Source organism: Cephus cinctus, unplaced genomic scaffold, assembly GCF_000341935.2.
Source record: "Cephus cinctus unplaced genomic scaffold, Ccin1 Ccin1_scaffold0330, whole genome shotgun sequence".
In the NCBI taxonomy this organism is placed as follows: Eukaryota; Metazoa; Arthropoda; class Insecta; order Hymenoptera; family Cephidae; genus Cephus; species Cephus cinctus.
In genome coordinates this window covers 2,553,749-2,568,433 of record NW_014333027.1, presented here as the reverse complement: position 1 = coordinate 2,568,433, position 14,685 = coordinate 2,553,749, and the positions used below count along the sequence as shown (strand labels likewise).

The 14,685-nt window shown below is 35.4% G+C and overlaps 3 protein-coding genes across 4 annotated transcripts; 1 reads left to right on the top strand and 2 right to left on the bottom strand.

The window, feature by feature from the left end:
- The first annotated feature begins 1,223 nt into the window (after window positions 1-1,223).
- On the top strand, window positions 1,224-8,591 carry LOC107266761 (serine/arginine-rich splicing factor 1B). The gene is made up of 3 exons (XM_015737580.2): window positions 1,224-1,502; window positions 2,351-2,735; window positions 3,392-8,591. Exons 1-3 carry the CDS (start codon window positions 1,333-1,335, stop codon window positions 3,587-3,589), a joined length of 753 nt encoding a protein of 250 aa, XP_015593066.1. The 5' UTR covers window positions 1,224-1,332; the 3' UTR covers window positions 3,590-8,591.
- Window positions 8,592-8,907: 316 nt separating this feature from the next.
- On the bottom strand, window positions 8,908-11,467 carry LOC107266758 (T-complex protein 1 subunit zeta). Its single transcript, XM_015737576.2, has 7 exons — window positions 11,242-11,467; window positions 10,315-10,906; window positions 9,867-10,202; window positions 9,663-9,728; window positions 9,348-9,570; window positions 9,118-9,286; window positions 8,908-9,043 (listed from the first exon to the last, which is right to left on the bottom strand). The coding sequence occupies exons 1-7, from the start codon at window positions 11,376-11,378 to the stop codon at window positions 8,971-8,973; spliced, it is 1,596 nt and encodes a 531-aa protein (XP_015593062.1). The 5' UTR covers window positions 11,379-11,467; the 3' UTR covers window positions 8,908-8,970.
- Window positions 11,468-11,711: 244 nt separating this feature from the next.
- LOC107266759 (CXXC-type zinc finger protein 1) lies at window positions 11,712-14,340 on the bottom strand. Of its 2 annotated transcripts, none has more exons than XM_015737577.2 (6): window positions 14,143-14,340; window positions 13,679-13,800; window positions 13,505-13,595; window positions 13,168-13,388; window positions 12,527-13,103; window positions 11,712-12,450 (listed from the first exon to the last, which is right to left on the bottom strand). In XM_015737577.2, exons 1-6 carry the CDS (start codon window positions 14,170-14,172, stop codon window positions 11,932-11,934), a joined length of 1,560 nt encoding a protein of 519 aa, XP_015593063.1. In that variant the 5' UTR covers window positions 14,173-14,340; the 3' UTR covers window positions 11,712-11,931. The 2 variants fall into 2 exon arrangements, with proteins under 2 accessions (XP_015593063.1, XP_015593064.1); XM_015737578.2 differs by lacking the exon at window positions 14,143-14,340 and adding an exon at window positions 13,923-14,054.
- Window positions 14,341-14,685: the final 345 nt, after the last annotated feature.

The following is a 14,685-nucleotide window of genomic DNA, read 5'->3' as shown; positions in this document are numbered from 1 at the left end:
CCAGAACAGACTGGAATAGATCTATTAGATCCGTTCGTGCAAGCTTTCTTACGCGCTGCGCAGCACTATAGGTGTGTTCGAAAATGAACCAAGAGCGCAGAGTGTATCGTTACTTATCTGTTTATTGCATGCATTTGATTGAAACACATCATGCTCGCGGCGCTCTCGGCTCATTTTCGAATACACCTACAGTGCTCAGAATGCATAGGAATACGGTCCAGATGAAGAGTACATTCGAAATTCAATATCCGTACTCGCGCATAGCTTTATCTCTTTTTTATATGCATGCAAATAAAAAGGAATATGCTGATACTTATAATCAAACTTGTAGTAATCGCAGTGAATTTGGAACAACAAAATTTAAGGGGTGGACTATATTGTTAGAAGCGTTTATAGTTGAATTGAACTAGTAGGAAAAATTGGAATACATATCTGACCAAAGAAAAATCTAACTTCCCTAAGTTTTCCGACACACACGACAGTAGCCACGTTCAGAAATGTTACTCAGGGTAATTTAGGCCTATTGCGTCTCTTTTTATTATCGTTATTATGAAGAAGATAGAATAATACTAGAGTTGATTTTAGAGAGGTTTCTGAACGTACCCCTGACAACCATAGCTATCAAGCTCTGGTATATTATTCATTTTTATGTTTTGTGAAATACGAAAATTCAAAGCTGTTAGTCAATCGTATATCAGATTCATACAATTCTTGTAGTTCACAAAAATGAACACATGGTATCGAGCTTCTATCTGTTTATGAGTTATAACAAATAGATCAACGCAATTGGTTCAATACGACTTAAAACCTACACGGTAGACAGGGGGTCGATTGTGTAACTCAAATGTAGTGAAAATGTTGAAAGTGAATAGCTATAGCCAATTCATTGTGCATGACTTCGTTTGATCCTAACACGCGATTAGCTAGCAGCTATTCACTTTTCGTATTTTCACTACGCTTGAGTTACACAATCGACCCCCAAATCATAATGTTCTAAAGCAATTAGAATTTTGAAAAACGAATAAACGAACAGACCTAGTAAGACAAAAATATTAAAATTGAGGTTATCTTCATATTTACAATAAATACAGATCTGATTTAATTGCAATCCAGTCGGAATAAAATCGTCATTCTGTAAATTATTTGTGCTTTGAATCGAAACATTATTTTCAAGTTTGAATTTTATTGTTGGTATCCGTGATATAAGCCAACCCGTAACCGGTATCGCCATCTTATTTGTTTCGTCAGTGAAGGAGAAAAGCAGTAACGCGGAGTTTATAGCGTATTTTTGCGTCTTGATGTACGTATTCACATTGTGTTTGAAGTATTAAAATGTCTCACGGTGGAAGAAATGAATGCAGAATTTATGTCGGCAATCTACCGCCGGATATAAGGACAAAGGATATTCAGGATCTTTTTTATAAATTTGGTAAAGTTACTTTTGTTGACTTGAAAAACCGGAGAGGACCGCCATTCGCCTTCGTTGAGTTCGACGACCCAAGGTAAATTTGATGCGTATAGTTTGTTAGAAATCATCCATAAATCCTTTTAATCCCATTCATGTGTATTTTACTGTGTTTAGTAAATTCTAATTAAAACTCATCATCCATTTAGTCGCGTGATTCTTTACTTATATAGGTTATTTTACAGCTTGTGAACTCCATTATTCTAGATGTAATTATTTTATTAAATTGTCAAAGTTTTTGAAAACCTATATTTAGACGTTGAAAAAGTCGAAAACTCAAACATTGCAATTATTATTAAGTTTATTTATTCCTCTGTTGCTTTCATTTTGTAACATTATTGTGTTTATAGTCATTGTATACACTAAAAAAATTAAATTGTGCTCAACATTACATTGAAGAATTTGAAGAATGTTCATGTTGTACTTGATTAATACTTACATGTAGGTTATATTCTTTTAGATGTCCTTGTTAAATTACATAAGCATTTATTATGTTATATATGACAACCTTTGTCATTTCAGTTTTATGGCTTGTATATAAATGAAATTTATTTTTTTCCTTTTCGTAATTGCTATCATATTGGATTAGAATTGCTCAATATGCATACAAGTTCAGAATACACAAGTGCTCAATATATTTGTTCAAGACTTTGATATATATGAAATACCAAAGTACAAGTCAACTTATCTCGCTTTATGATAATATAAGTGAAATGTGAGGTAAGATTATCAGTGCAATAATAAATTATTTTAACAAACGACCAGTGAATATATACATACATAAGAAATAAATGTGAAGAGTTATATACAATTAATCATAACTAATATTTCTTATGTAATATAGGAAAATATTTTATATAATCCATCATTCCATTTTGGTTTCAGAGATGCAGAAGATGCTGTACATGCTAGAGATGGATACGACTATGATGGTTATAGACTACGTGTCGAATTCCCCAGAGGTGGTGGACCCAGTAACAATTTCCGTGGAGGTCGTGGAGCAGGTGACAGTGGTCGAGGAGGTCGTGGCGAAATGAGTAACTCTCGAGGTCGTGGACCACCTGCAAGACGCTCTCAGTACAGGGTCCTTGTAACAGGGTTACCACCATCTGGTAGTTGGCAAGATCTGAAGGATCACATGAGAGAAGCTGGAGACGTATGCTTTGCAGATGTTTACAAAGACGGCACCGGCGTAGTTGAGTTTCTACGCTACGAAGACATGAAGTATGCCGTCATGAAATTGGATGATTCCCGATTTAGGTCACATGAGGTAAGTCTCATATAATCATTGTGCATTAATCGAACTCGTCGTTAATTATTAGAATTGCTATCAGTGATAAGTTGTGCATGAAATTAGGAACTAACGATATTATTGTAAATATTTGACTTTGATCTATTGGGCTATGCTTAATTTTGTGTATAAATCTTCAATATTTCCTAGTTGTGAGCAACTTGTGTGTGTAACACTTACATACGAATTCATAATTTTAACACTGATATAAATATGTATGTAGCCTGTTTAGACTTTGATAACTTCTTATCTGGGGGACTATTGCCAAATAATTTTCCTAAGTAAAATACGCTGTATGTAACATCCAAGTTTTATTTATGTGACATCATTGTTTCTTCTCTACATTTCTTTACCTATCTTAGCCTTGCCACATATATTAACTCCATTGATTAATTTTCTTATTGTAATTGCCTTAATTAGTATCATATCGAATGTGTGAAGTGGATTTATACAAGCAAGAGCATGGAGGAATATTTGAAAATAAAAAAAAAACATCATAAGTGATATTATTTAATAATATACATAAATATGTTTCTCTTCCCTTTGTCTCTTTGTACAAAATGAATGATATAATACCGGCACAAAAAAAAAGTATCTATTTACTATCAAGAGGTTCTTGTACTGTGTGTTCCCAGGGGGAAGTGGCCTACATTCGTGTTAAAGAGGATCACACCAGTGGTGAAAGAGGCCGTAGCAAGGATCGTGAAAGAGGACGAAGCCGTTCCAGGAGCTACAGTCCACGACGTCGGGGTTCTCCTACTTATTCGCCACTACGGCGCAACTATTCGCGGTCCCGATCCCGTTCTCGTTCCAGATCTCGTTCTTACGACTAGTGTGTACGTATATGCTCTACATGATAATATCAGCAAAAGGTTTACTCACATTCGCCTTGCCACATTTCATTATTGCTGATTTGAGCATTACCAAAATAACAACAATAACGAAGACTACAGATACACAAAACAAAAATGGAAGATTGTACACGAACGATAAATCGAACAAGAGAGTGAGGGTACAAAACGAAAACAGAAAATTAGGAATTCTTCCAGTCCAATCATACCTCGCAGCGTTGATTTTACTAATTGTCTCGTTTTTTGTCATCTACGCGATCAAACGAGAATTACGTTATCGGTAGCATGATGGAAGAAACTACAACAAGACAAAAACGAAATACTTGGGAGATCCGTATATGAATTGTACAAATACAATAACTACAAATAATTGCTAGTCCATTCCAGGACGAAGCTGTATTACTTCTCAAAGTTTAAATACGAATTGTTACATATGAACTTTTTGATTGCTTCTAATCAAACCAGCAATAACGAAATCCTTCGATTAATCGGACTCTAACGATGTTTATATTTCCAAACTAATGAACCGTTGCCACTAAGAGAGAAAAAGCAAAGAACAGCATATAAACATGAGTGCATCTTAATTCTATTGACAATTTACCATTCGATAAATTGAAAAGAAATCGCCATTCGCATCACTCGCATTGGATATCGACAAAGTATAATTGTTTAACCTATAGAACTATAACGATTTATTATTATTTTCGAAGAGACATTCCTTTAGTTTCGCGCGATTCATTCTTCAACATCATATTTTACGTGTAAAATGTGCGAGGACTTTTGTATAACATTAAATGGGGATCTTGCATGACTACTTGAGACGCAAATATCGCGAAATTTACCTTTTATGAATATTATGTTCTCATTTAACTGCCAAGCAAGCCATTCGAATCTCTGTACTTGAGACGCAATGTGGTAAATAATCAATGGCGTATATAGTAAAACAAAAATGTTTAAGTGTCCACCCTTTTGAAAGATTAACAAGATTTTTCACCTGACAACAATCTTAACGCATTAAAAATGCATTAACGTTAAACATGATTTTCCAGTAATCCTCAAACATTTTTGATATTTTTAACACACTTGTCATCTATTTTGCTGAATTTCATGCGTCAATTAATTTAACCAACTTCTCGTCGTGAGATAACAAACGTCGTAATCGTTTGCGGTGAGCTCTGCGTGGACCGTTCAATTTTCCGTTTCTTTTTGTTTGTTTAAGCCACGCGTTGCATCACCATTGTTGATAGTTCACTCAAAACTGATATTCATATCTTCTATTTCATCTCGTTACTCTCTTCTCTTGTATAACATCAATCATCACCAGAGCTACAAAATGAACACCAAAGATATATAGCATATTTTTTCATTTTTTTAAATTATATAAAAAATAAAAACTTTTTTCATTTGCAAATTTTTCTGAAAAAAGAATCATTGTGGGACAGTCCTTCCGAAAATGTGACAATCTGACGAAAGCCCCCCATTGTTAGTAATTAATGAATTTTATCAAATTAATGTGCATCTCTCTTTAATCAATTAGAATATAAATTAACGTGCGATACTGCGTTTGTGTCTTGATGACTAGAAATCAAAGTAATTCTTAGCAAACGATTTGAATAAGAATTTAACCCATGCACGATCCCCATTCGTACAAAATATCTTGCAGTGACATCTCATTTTCTGAACGTGAATGATTTCGCAAAACGCTTTAAATTTATTAATTGATATTAATATTTAATAAACGAAAACGACAAGCATGTTCATTTGGTTCCAACGAAGTGTGATTTACGTGTCTCCCTTTAATCAGATATAACGCGCATCTTCCGTATGTCACATTTGCCTAGCAACCGGATTCGATGAGCGTCAACATCAAGGAGGATTAAATAAATTTTGAAAACAAAAAAATTAAAAATAATAGTGCAACCACATGAGTCGATTAACACGAACTCGTTTCCTCGTTGACTCTTTTTAACAAAATTTTCGTCACTCCCTGGGATTTGTGCCCGAGGAAACTGTCGAAAAAAAAAGAAAAAACCTGAAAAAAAAGAATCAAGAAAATTTCTGAAGCAACGGGTATGAGAGCGTTATTATTTCTTGTCGGATGCATTGAAAAAAAGAGCAGGTTTCCGCGTGTCTGATACAACTAAAATGGCAAATAATTAATCCTCATTGGGATTTATATTGGAAAAAAACAAAAGGTTGGGGTAAAAGTGAAGGAACGATTAAAAACATATTTTTATTCTACGACAATTATAAATTTTCTCGTCGTAAATTCGGCCTGCGATATCAATATTAATAAATGTGAATAACGACGGGTTTTGTTGGCTACAAACTACAGTGTCGCTTACTGGAAATTTCTCTACGTATCTTTTCTAATCTTCTCGCCTTCAAGTTCTATTCAGTCCGCTTACTGTATGCATTGGCGAGATCGCAGGCAATGCGTTTACGATGAGAACATTTGAATGAAAAGTAAAGAAAGAAAAAAGAAACCTTAACTCTAACGAATATTGTATTAAGGAACTAATGTATTTTTTCTTCTTTTGTATATTGGATTGGATTGTAACACAATGAATGAAAAACTGAAACCCACACGATCTTACTTCTTGGATGGATATAATACACGGTTCGTGCTTGATGATGGGATGAGATGGAATGCATTATTGGATGGATTTTGTATGGAGCAATAAAAATTGTAAAAGAGGATATAGAAAAAAAAAAATGATAAATCGAGTGGCGCAGTGGAAGTAATCGGACTGTTCAGGATACGTCGAAGAGGAAATTCAGGAAAACCGGGATCCTTCAAAGAGGAGACGCATTCCATTCAAAGGATTCTCGATTAGCTGGATTTTCATCGGGACACGTACGGCAAAGTCCATTTCACGCACGCCTTCCTGGATAATCGAAGCGTTTACCATTCTCTATCTCTAGTCGAGTTACACACTCCTCCTCTTCACGAATAATATAAAAAAAAAAAATGTAAACAAACTTAACGACAGAGAATGTTTCTCGACTCCTACGGACGTCGTCCTCATCCTCGTCATCGTCCTCCTCGTCGCCGTCGTCGCGCTTCAGTGAAACATTGGCTCTCGCGATTTTTGAATATTCCACCGTGTCTCTCTCTCTCTCTCTCTCTTTCTCTCTCTTTTTCTTTCTCTCTAACCTTCTATGTATCGTTCAAAGGACATTTTCCTCTTTCTCTCTCTTTTACTTTTTATTGTAATACATTAACAACAGTTCACGTGATTAGTTGGCGCATTTATAATCATACCCGATCAACAGGAACAATGAGAAGAACTCATCGAAACTTTATTAATGAGTGGTCCTGTTAATAAAAAAAAAGTGCAGTACGAAGAGAATCAGTCGAGAACCATTTACGCGTTTCTTAATAAATTCGTATTAGTTTAATCGTGCGTTGAGTGTAATTAAATCGGTGTATTAAATAAGCGGTGCATCGTAATTCCAATTTAATTAATGAGAGCGATCTCGCTGGATGCCATTAAATGAAGGATTGACGCGGCGGCGGACACAAGAGGATTTTATACGAGATGAAATCACTGTTTGACGAATTTCATATACTGCGAAAAAAAAGAACGGACTGTCTTAATTTCTCTATGTACGTTCCTACTACTTTCTCTCTTTCTCTGTGGGAAGCAACGGAGAGGAAAAAAAAACAGTAAACGAACGTGTGACAGAATTTATTTGGGATTCGGATGCCTCGCGGGATTTATTAATACGCGCACGTGGAGGATTCTTGGATCTGGATAAATTTACTGGATCATTTCATTTGGGGATTTGGTCGAGATGGATACAAGTCGCACGGACGGAATGCTATAAATATATCTGTTTCGATGGACATTTGGATGGATTCGGATTCGGATGGATTTCTGCTGTCTCACATACATAGGGTTCATGGAACAAAAAAATGACTTCACTAGGTCGTCGCATATGGATTTCCGGAATCGGTGTCTTCGCTTACAATTAGGACGAACAGATTCAGGATCGATACAGGAATATAATGGTGTCTATTGGATAATTTCCTTTCTCATCATGACTCTGAACAAAATAAGAGAACTCGGATTGCTTGCATCTTGTACCAAAAGGTATTTCAACACAGGTTCTTATACATTCAAAGGTACATTACATAGATTATTCTGCATGCTTTGCTTTTAAGTTTGTCATTATGCATTTAAACGGTTTTTTTAACTTTATTGGCAATTAAACTCTTGCACTGGTGGCAGGTCTTTGGCTTGAACACGTACAGTTTTACGTACATTAGACCTTGTAGCGCATCTTTGAATGTCTTCCTGCAAATTTTCTGACAAGTTGTACATTTAGCTATTTTTATGTCATCTATTAAATGCACTGATTGACTTCTCCCTACTGACATAGCTAACAATGTATTGAAACCCTACGACGCTAGAAATCCATGGCATGGGTGGCAATGGATATGATATCTTTTATGTGCTTCTAATTGGATTTACCTAGGGGGATCTTGATCTGTTGAAATTTATCTGACTAACAAAGCGGTGATGTTTTTTTTTTGGCTTTACTGATATTATTCTGGCATGGGTATACATTATGAGGGGTATATTAAAGTAACGAGAGGTGAAGTTTAATGTCTGTTGGTAAGTTTTAATGCAAGGAAGATTAATTGATATTATTTACTCTTTTATTATATTATCAATCATTGTTACACTTGGCACGTATAATAATGCATAGTTACATGTTTGCAACTGATCAATTATAATTTCACATTAGTGAATCATAGACAGTTCATAAAGAATATCGATTTGGTACGTTTAACAGCATCTTCGTCGTTACGTTTCTACATATAATTATACACAGAGAATATCGCACATCGTGATACAGAATTCGTAATTATGTGAAAGAATACAGTGCTATTTATTGGAATTCTCAATCCTTTGAATTTTAATCCTCTGCTATTTGTTCCACCGCTTATAATAAATTATTCATTCGTGCCATCCTACTTTTATATAACTTTTTCCTGTTTAAATATGACCTTTGCTTTCCTTACCTCAGTTTGCTCCATTTTTTTAGATAAATAAAAGTTAATAATAAAAATAAATGAATATTATGCATTCTCTTTAATCACCACTACCCCTTGCGACGAGAGATGCTAAATATTGTATGTAAGGAAGGGATATTACAAAAGAGCACAAAAATGTAAGAAATATTTCTTTATTAATTCAAAGCACATGAAATTACGAATTAAGATAATTACGCAGGGAACTTGAAGAATGAATAAGAAAAGTTGTGTGTTAATGCGCATGTACGGCTCATTACATAAAGTAATTATAAGTTATAAATTCCATAGTAAGAGGAACAGGTCATCCTGTAAAAGTGCATTAACCTTTAAGGGATGACATACCCGCCCTCATTATTTCATCCACCAGAAGTAAATTACTAGCGATGACGGTACTGAAAGAAAAATAATTTAATTTTAGGAAAAATGATTGAATTTTTGGATTTTATCCAAAGTAATTGACACTTACCAAGAATTAATTATCTGTTTCTTCACCACGTAATTATCAAAGATACCGGCATCTGCAGGTTTCAGTGCTTCTCCGGATGACAAGTCCAATCCTACAGCTTCACCAAGAGCTGTGCTTTCCTCGAACAATTTGACAATAGTATCTTGAGAATCGAACCCGCTGTTTATCGCTATAAAAGAATCGGGAAATTAGAAACAGTTTTGATTATATGCCAAGTTCGCTTTACTTACCAAGTGTCTTCGGAATGATAAGTAGAGCTTCGGCATAAGCCTGCACACCGAGACGCAGTTTTCCTTTGACTTCTTCCTTAAAACGCTGCAATGCTTGACTGGCTGCCACCTCAAATGCACCTGCACCAGGAACCACGGCGCGATCATCAATGGCATTCTTGATAGCGCGCAAGCCATCTCGTACAGCATCCTTCAGCTGGACCAACGTGTACTTATTGGGTCCCTGTAAAGTAATAAAAAAACCAATTAGAATTGTATGATTTATATTTCCCTGAGCAGTAAATATTTGATCGCATTGATGTACAAAATGTTTACCTTTAGAAGAATGGTTACAGAGTTTGGTTTCTTACAATCTTCTACAAAAGTGTATTTGGTCTCTCCCTGTAAGAAAATTGAAATAGTGTCATTACTTCTTAATTTTTAATGACAGCCAATGCAGATTCTTATACAAATTCCTTGAAAGGGATGAATTTTTAATTTGGATTCAATATTCGATCATAGATCTGGAAAATTACTTACCAATACATGTTCGTATACGAGTCCAGCCCATCCAAGATGTTCCTCTTGTAAATCGTCTACTGAATTCATGGCAACACCACCACAAGCAAGTGCTAAACGTTCCATATTTCGTCGTTTGGCACGACGCAAACCCATTATATTTTCCTTAGCAAGCATATCTAGGGATGGTGGGTCAATGCCCTTCTGATTTATGACGACAAATGACTTGTCCGTTCCGTCGCATAGTTTCTTTTTCAATTCGATGATTTTCTTCACACGATTGTCAATGAATTCACGTTCAGCAGCAACAAGCTTCTCGCGCTCTTCTGCAGTCTTGTAAAAGAATCCACTATTTACCTGAAATAGTATAGATTTTATATTTTTATCATAAGACCTTTTGTTTGTTTTAGAAAATAATCATTTAAAATAAGAAATGTGATGACATGTAAAAACTATCGCTATTACGTACTTCACTTTTTTCATACTCTAAGCTGACATTGCAGGTTAGAATATAAGCATTTTCAAGCCTCTTCGGCATATCTGGATGTCTGGAACCATGATCCATAACAATTCCACGAATCAAACTAGTATCTGCTGCTGTTCTGTGTTGCATTTCCATAAGCTCAACCATGTGTAAATCGATCTGCTGATCACCCTGCTTAATAGTCAAAATTGCCTCTACACAGACATCTGTGAGTTTATCAGCCAGACTAGGATGCACTTTAGTTCGAAGAGATGTTTTTGCAACATCCAAAAGACCCTCCTTAGTTGGCTCAATGGGAATCTTCAAAGAATCTAAAACTTCAATTGTCTTGGCTCTTGCGAGATCAAAGCCCTCAGTAAGTACTCTTGGATGAAGTCCCTCTGAGATATAAAGGTCAGCTTGTTTCAAAAGCTCTCCAATGACAAGAACGGTACTAGTTGTACCATCCCCAGTCATATCATCTTGGGCAGTAGATGCCCGTGCAATAAGAGATGCAGTTGGATGTTGAATTTGCATCTCATGCAAGAGTACATTGCCATCTTTAGTGATTTTAATATCACCAGCTCCAGAAACCAGCCTAATGAAATAAAAGAACACAACATTCAATTTCTATTTTATTTGATACATTTTTCCATATTTATATACGCTTGTGTAACAGTGAGTAATCATGTTTTAAATAATGGATACACATGACTGCCCAACATCGTAGGTGTATGGGCGGCACATGACATGTCCTTATAAGGACACATTTTTCATTACATTTTGACAATCTTTTTTACCACATAGAATTTAAAAAAACTCCAATATCTAACATGATTAACGTATAAATAATTGGTGCTATCCAAACATTTAAGTTCAATGATTAAATGTCGTGACGACCGGCAAATCGTATGAACCCATGTGTACACTTACATTTTCATAGTTCCTTTTGGGCCCAAATTTGTCTTCATCACATCTTGAATACCTTTGGCTGCTGAGATATTGACAGCCAGAGCTTGTGCAGCTCTGGCGAATTCAGCTTTCGGATTTAATAGACTAATCGCTGCCATTTTTCACGTAATTCTCACAAAATTCAGAAAAATCAACCAACGTGAGCCACACCGTTTCGAGAAACAACGCCAGAGCCTTCTAGATCCGCAATACAGAACACTTTACGAGGGGTTTACATGAACAGAACAAGCAACTACAGATGATGAAACTCGATACGGTATTGGCTGTTGACGAAATGATAAATTTAAAGGACCAATCGGAAGTTCTCGTAGCTAACAATTACTGCTCATGAAAATCATACTTTAAATGAATATGAATTATATTTTCTCAATAAAAAAAAATAGAAAAAAGAAAAAATACCAAAATATATTGTAGTTTCAGTTTAACGCAAATCTCATTCCAGTCTCATTTATTTCTGTACAAAAATTGCAATAAAATAATTATAGGCAACAAAGTTACTCGATATTTAAATACAATGACCATTTCCATTGATAATTTTTCTGTGTATCATAGCAACTCAGTAACAAGTACACCTTGCAAATCTTCTACAGAAGAATGCATAATAAAGTTCAATAACATTTATCTCAGATGTATGATTAATGATTATAGTCATTATTGGTCAATTCCCTCTTCCTTTTTGTGCTGCATACAATATCTTCGCTGCAATTCTTCCTCCATTGCTTCAATTTGTTCTCTACTTTGTTCTTGTGTCATTTGTTCCATCAGTTCATGATTATAGGTTGAGTGAAGCATTAATGCAAGTACACCTGCTCGCGTAGCCATATTAGATCTGATTTGTCGTTCCTGTTCAACAAGCTCATCAATTTTCAACCACTGCCTAACCCTCTCCATATCAATTTCAGCTCGTCGTAGCTTCTCCCATACATAGTGCTTAACGCAACTTTTTTTTGGAACTCGACAAAACTCGCCAGTCATATCGAAGACGTTTGTCACCAGTGGACAGCCGCATACTTCAGTATCACTAATTTTCGGATCCTTACAGTGTTCAGGACACAAGACACGTAAACGTTTGCAATAAGTCTTATTAACTGGATTATAGAAGTCACAAAACATTACTTGACCTTCTATACGTGTTTTAAAAATGGAGCCGAATGACGCTTGAGATTCATACTGAAAGAAAAACAATTTTATTATAAAGGATTAATGAAATATTTTAGCAAGAAATACTATAACAAATGGTTTTTACCTTGTTAAAACATTTCTCCATGTGTTTAATAGCTGTTCTAGAATGTATTTCGTGGCCACATGTTATGCAATACATACTCATTTCAGTATCGTCGTTGTCATCGATTTCTGCTTTAGGATCTATTACAGCATGTCTTGCGCGCTCTACTATTTTATCTAATTCTATATGTCGCTTATCCAGTTCTTGGAGAATTCTTCTAACATCGTGTTGTTGCTTTCTTACTGATTCCAAAGCTCTTCTGTTGTTCTGCTCTGCTACACAAGGTGTTAAGGACCATTCTTGAATTCGCTGTGGTAACACTTGATAGATTCTGTTGGTAGCTAGTTTCATTCCACACTCATCTGAACAGTATTTACTTCCAAGACGAGATTGTTTCGTGCAGGCTGGACCATAACAATGTCTTGGTGGTTCAAGATGTTCGTTTCTTTCATTGCTCGAATCTCTTTTGCGTTTTCTACCAGGTTTTGAAACTTTGTTTGTATTTTTTGGAGTTTTCAATGGACCACCTATTGTACGACACGTTCTCAGGGCACATTTAAGTTTCAGTCTTACAGAGGGACCAAATTTTTTAAGATGCCTGAAAACAATGTAAAATAATCTTGGATGGTTAGGAGCGATTAACTAAAAAATATTTACTCTACCTGCAGGCATCGCATTTGCCACAATTATCCGAACGAAGACAACCAGAACATTCTCCACATTTTTTTGAAGATTTTTTTACAGCAGTTGGATCCCAAGGTGCGTCGTACTCGTACCTATGAGCACGCTCTTTTTCTTTGTATTTTTTATATTTTCTTTCATCTGGATCCAATTTTCGTGGTTTATAACGTGTGACTAGTGTTGGATCTTCTTCACGACATCGCTTTTTTGTATGAAAATAATGATTAATAAATTCATTTTAATATAGCTGTTTTGAAAGGTAATAATTTATATTAACCTAATGTTAATAATATGAATACAAGTTCAGTTAATACATACAACACAAAAGAACTGCTTTATATGCTTTGCATCCTTCTCAGTAATATTTATACAATCCCCATGATACCATTCTTCACATGCATCGCATCCTCTATAAAGATTTGCAGAATAAAAATCAATATTGAATTAAGTAACAATTACTATAAAGTATATGTACATTTCAGTGCAACTTACATCATAAACCGAGAGCTGTCTGAACTACGACATATACAATATGCCTGTCCATCTTGTTTAAGAAGTGTAGCAATTTTGCTTTTTCTCTCTGGTAGCATAAACTGCTTTGCAATCTCTTCTTTCTACAATAATATGTTTTACAAGTTCATTTAATTTAAAAATAACATTCTTCAAAATGTTTCAAGATTGCAACGAGAAACCTTTGCCATGTTATAAATGTAAATAAAACAAAATTTATTGTAACCTTTTAAAGTGATTGCAGTATACATGTATAACAATCTACTTATTAACTTTTAACGGCCACTTGGGGTCACAGTGACCCCAATGTAGCATGATTCTTATGGAAACTCTACTCAAGTTAAGGGGTAAATATTTAGAAGGTACTTCATATATAGATAAAATAAATAATAACAAATTGGTACCATTGCAAAGTGTACAGAAATCATGTATCCTTATACACTTACCGAGAGACCGTGACGCCGCTTATCACTCATGATTAAGCTAAATGATAATCTTAACGGCAGAACAAAATAGATCAGGTGAAAAAGGTTTATCGAAAAAACTAACAATTACTTCACGTTTCATTAATCAGAAAAGAGTAGGGAGATTGCCATTGAATTGATTTTCATCAGAGATGAGTGGGAAGATGTACAACGCTCCGGTTTTAGGCGATACCAAAAGCATGGCGCTAAATCGTAGCGGCGAGTCCGGGAGTAGGATTTCGTGATCATCGCCTCTGTCGATGTTACAGATTTCGCGTAGCCGCGCGGGTCATGATCATCGTTCCAGCCGATATAGCAGTCAGCGAAAATGAATGGATTGCTCGGTGGTGGAGAAAAAGCTGCCGCCCCTCACAAACCGTTCTTGACAAACAGGCGGAACAGCAAGGTCTTCCGTCCAACCGAACCCTAAACATTTGTATGGACGTAATACGCAAACAAATGTGTATATTCAAATAAATTTCAAAGTTATAAAAAATGCATAGAAATATTGGTTTTCACTCTTTA

Bases quoted from the DNA above. Each gene is read 5' to 3' on its own strand.
- LOC107266761 (XM_015737580.2), top strand. From the start codon at position 1,333: ATGTCTCACGGTGGAAGAAATGAATGCAGAATTTATGTCGGCAATCTA. The intron at 1,503-2,350 runs GTAAATTTGATG...TTTTGGTTTCAG, and splicing joins GTTGAGTTCGACGACCCAAG to AGATGCAGAAGATGCTGTAC. The intron at 2,736-3,391 runs GTAAGTCTCATA...GTGTGTTCCCAG, and splicing joins CCCGATTTAGGTCACATGAG to GGGGAAGTGGCCTACATTCG.
- LOC107266758 (XM_015737576.2), bottom strand. From the start codon at position 11,378: ATGGCAGCGATTAGTCTATTAAATCCGAAAGCTGAATTCGCCAGAGCT. The intron at 10,203-10,314 runs GTACGTAATAGC...ATACTATTTCAG, and splicing joins TAGAGTATGAAAAAAGTGAA to GTAAATAGTGGATTCTTTTA. The intron at 9,729-9,866 runs GTAAGTAATTTT...ATTTTCTTACAG, and splicing joins TCGTATACGAACATGTATTG to GGAGAGACCAAATACACTTT.
- LOC107266759 (XM_015737577.2), bottom strand. From the start codon at position 14,172: ATGAGTGATAAGCGGCGTCACGGTCTCTCG. The intron at 13,801-14,142 runs GTAAGTGTATAA...ATATTATTGTAG, and splicing joins AGCGGCGTCACGGTCTCTCG to AAAGAAGAGATTGCAAAGCA. The intron at 13,389-13,504 runs GTATGTATTAAC...CATACAAAAAAG, and splicing joins TAAAGCAGTTCTTTTGTGTT to CGATGTCGTGAAGAAGATCC.